Raw genomic sequence first — 3,049 nt, 5'->3', positions numbered from 1 at the left:
GGGGCGGGCGGCGGCGGCGCGAGCCCGGACTACAACAGCTCCGAGTACGAGGGCCCGCTCAGCCCTCCGCTCTGCCTCAATGGCAACTTCTCGCTCAAGCAGGACTCGTCGCCCGACCACGAGAAGAGCTACCACTACTCTATGCACTACTCGGCGCTGCCCGGCTCGCGGCCCGCGGGCCACGGGCTGGTCTTCGGCTCGTCGGCGGTGCGCGGGGGCGTCCACTCCGAGAATCTCTTGTCTTACGATATGCACCTTCACCACGACCGGGGCCCAATGTACGAGGAGCTCAACGCGTTTTTCCATAACTGAGACCTCGCGCCGGCCCCCTTCTTTTTCTTTTGCCTTTGCCCGCCCCCCTGTCCCCAGCCCCAGAGCGCAGGGGCACCCCCCACCTACCCCGGCGCCGGGCGCGGGGAGCGGGCCGCCGGTCTTGCGGCTCTCCTGGGCAGCGCGGTTCTCTTACCTGTGGGTGGCCCATCCCAGGGGCCTTGCTTACCCCAGGGGACTCGCCTTCTCTCTCCTCAAGGGGTTCCCTCTTCCCTTCTCCCAGGGAGTGCTTCTCCAGGGACCCATCTCCGGGCGTTCCCAGGAGACACCCTCCCGCCCTTCCTAGTTCCCAATACCTTCAGTTAGGTTTCCTCCGCCCCCTCCTCCCTGCAGGCCCAAAGGCGTCGGTAAGGGAGCAGCAGAGCTGTGAGATGCGGTTTTCCCCTCACGGTATTATTTTAAAAACAGCGAGCTGCCGCGACAGGGAGGAGCCGGGTGCCCCCTCTTCCTTGAAGAGAGAAGTCTGCGCGTCCTAGCCTGGGCCTGGACCGCCCTCACCCCCAATCCCAAGTCTCCGCGTTTTGCGATTTTAATTTTGGCGGGAGGGGATGTGGATTGAGAGGAAAGAGAGAGGTCAAGACAATTTGTAACTAGAATCCGTTGTTCCCTTTTCCTTTTTTTAAACAAACAAACATACAGAAAAAAAAAAAAAAAAAAAAAAGCTAAGAGGCGACGGAGGCCGAACGCAGAGTCCGGATCGGAGAGAAAACGCAGTAAGAACTTTTAGAAGCAATAAAAGGCAAAAAAATACTACTACCAATAATAAAAAAGACACAAATATCTATGCAAGGAGGTTCTGACTGAGCCTAGCGGCCCGGCCCGGCCCCGGGATGCCCCTCCCGGCCCGCGGGCCACCCCGCCCAAGCGCGGATCTGTGCACTTTGGTGAAATGGGGGCCCGCGCAGCCCCCTTCCCCTCCCCAGGTTCTTACAATCAGTGACTCGGAGATTTGGGGCCCCAGTGCCACTGCCCTCCCCCGCCCCGTCCCCGTTGTGCGTCATGCTGTTTTTTAAAAACCTGTTTCCAAATTTGTATGGAATGGCAAACTGTTGGGGGGTCGGTTTGGGGAGGGAGGGTTTGCATGAGAGACACACACACGCACACCACACCGCACGCACACGCAGGCCCGGCGCGGGCGTCCGGGGGGCAGAAGGAGGCTAGCTGGTCGGCTCCTCCTCCCGTAGGCACTTCCGTCCGCTCCCGGGATGAGGGGTGGGGGCTAAGGAGACCTGGGGCAACCCCGCCCCTTCTCGGACTGTGCCTCGGGGGGGCACAAGGCGCCCGGCGATTTCCGGTGGCTGGAGAGGGGTTTTCTGTCCGAGGCGTCCTCCTGGCTTTTGTCGACAGGTGGACGGGGAGCGGGGCTGAGGGCTCCTTCTGGAGGTTCCCCGCAAAAGGGGCAAAAGATGAACCTCTCCCCACTGGAAGCAGGGGATCAGGCATCCATACACACGAGGCAAAAATGCAAACCCACAGGTGACACACCCACACATTCACCCACACACACGCAATTTTACCTTCCTCTTGTAGCGAAGACGAAACTCCCGTGGGACACCCGAAGTGCATTGCGTGTTTCTGTTCAGTTTAATGACGATTAATAAATATTTATGTAAATGAGATGCAAAGCCGGACCCGGTTTCTCACGGTGGCCTCCATTCATTGGGAGGGGGCAGAGGGGGATTGAGCTGGGACTGGGGAGTTGGAGGCAGTGTTAAATGACTGCTCAGAGGCCAGGGTGAGGGACTGGACCTTCCTGGGTGGGACTCCTGGATTCCTGCCCTCCGTGGGCACAGAAACAGTTACACGTGCTGCCCTTCCCAGACCCCACCCAGCCTCACAGGCTCCCAGCACAAAGCAGAGGGCTGAGCCCCTGACACTCCTTCAGTCCTCGGACACAAGCAAATGCACCTCAAGGCAAAATATCTTTTCATCACTGCAGAATTATCAAATTGGGAACAGCCAGTCATTTTACAACCTTCTGCCCACTGTTGCAAAAAAGCAAATGGATAGAGAAAAAGACAACCATTGAGCCAGACAGGGATATTTTTTAATTTAAAAAATGTTACAAGGACAAGAGGATGAAATATTATTATTTCCATCTTAACTTTGTGTTTCAGTAGACTCAAGAGAATTGACCACTTTGGCCTCAGGAATGTTGGCAATTTTAGGGGTGTTGGTGAGATTGAGAGAATGTCCCAGGGTCCTGAGTCTGGGTGCCCACCGGTAGAGTGGTGAGTGACCTGACCATGAGTTTCTGGGACAGGGCAGTAGGAACTCCCTGGTCCACATCTAGGCAGTTTCCTTCCTGTCTGCTGCAGTTTTGTACAGAGGGAATCCCTCAGCGGGTTGTGGAAGAATGATGGGCACTGGGAACCAGTCTCCTGTTTAGACTAGGTGGCCTCACAATTCTTTTTCTCTGAGCCTCAGCAGCAAATGCAGCTTTGAACCAGCTTCCCTGAAAGAACCTCTCTGCTCTCTGTCCCCCGTCCTCTGGCTGCAATGCCCACCAGAGACCTGGACTGTCTGGAGAGGGAATCTGAGTCCCAAAGACCCCCATCCTAAAGCCTAACACTCTTAGGAGACCCTGAAGGGGTTGTTTCTGATGCTGCTTACTAAAGTTATTTTCCAAAAAACACTGCTCATTTTAAGGCTGAAATGAGAGTTGTAGAGGTCAAGCACGCTAAGACTTTTATGGGCTGGGCCCAAGATCCCCCATATG

The 3,049-nt window shown here is 56.1% G+C and overlaps 1 protein-coding gene across 1 annotated transcript in view; it reads left to right on the top strand.

Annotated features, from left to right (window-relative positions):
* NEUROD2 (neuronal differentiation 2) overlaps positions 1-1,956 on the top strand; it is a gene marked incomplete at its 5' end in the record, with an annotated part of 2,673 nt that extends 717 nt beyond the window's left edge. The window contains one exon of the mRNA XM_027774781.1: positions 1-1,956. This exon is cut by the window's left edge and continues 717 nt beyond it. Within this exon, the coding sequence (XP_027630582.1) occupies positions 1-312 (312 nt within the window).
* Between the last annotated feature and the right edge of the window lie 1,093 nt (positions 1,957-3,049).

Source organism: Tupaia chinensis, unplaced genomic scaffold (assembly GCF_000334495.1).
Source record: "Tupaia chinensis unplaced genomic scaffold, TupChi_1.0 Scaffold000477_1, whole genome shotgun sequence".
In the NCBI taxonomy this organism is placed as follows: domain Eukaryota; kingdom Metazoa; phylum Chordata; class Mammalia; order Scandentia; family Tupaiidae; genus Tupaia; species Tupaia belangeri.
The sequence above is the reverse complement of the archived record's forward strand: the minus strand, read 5'-3'. Positions and strand labels throughout refer to the sequence as shown.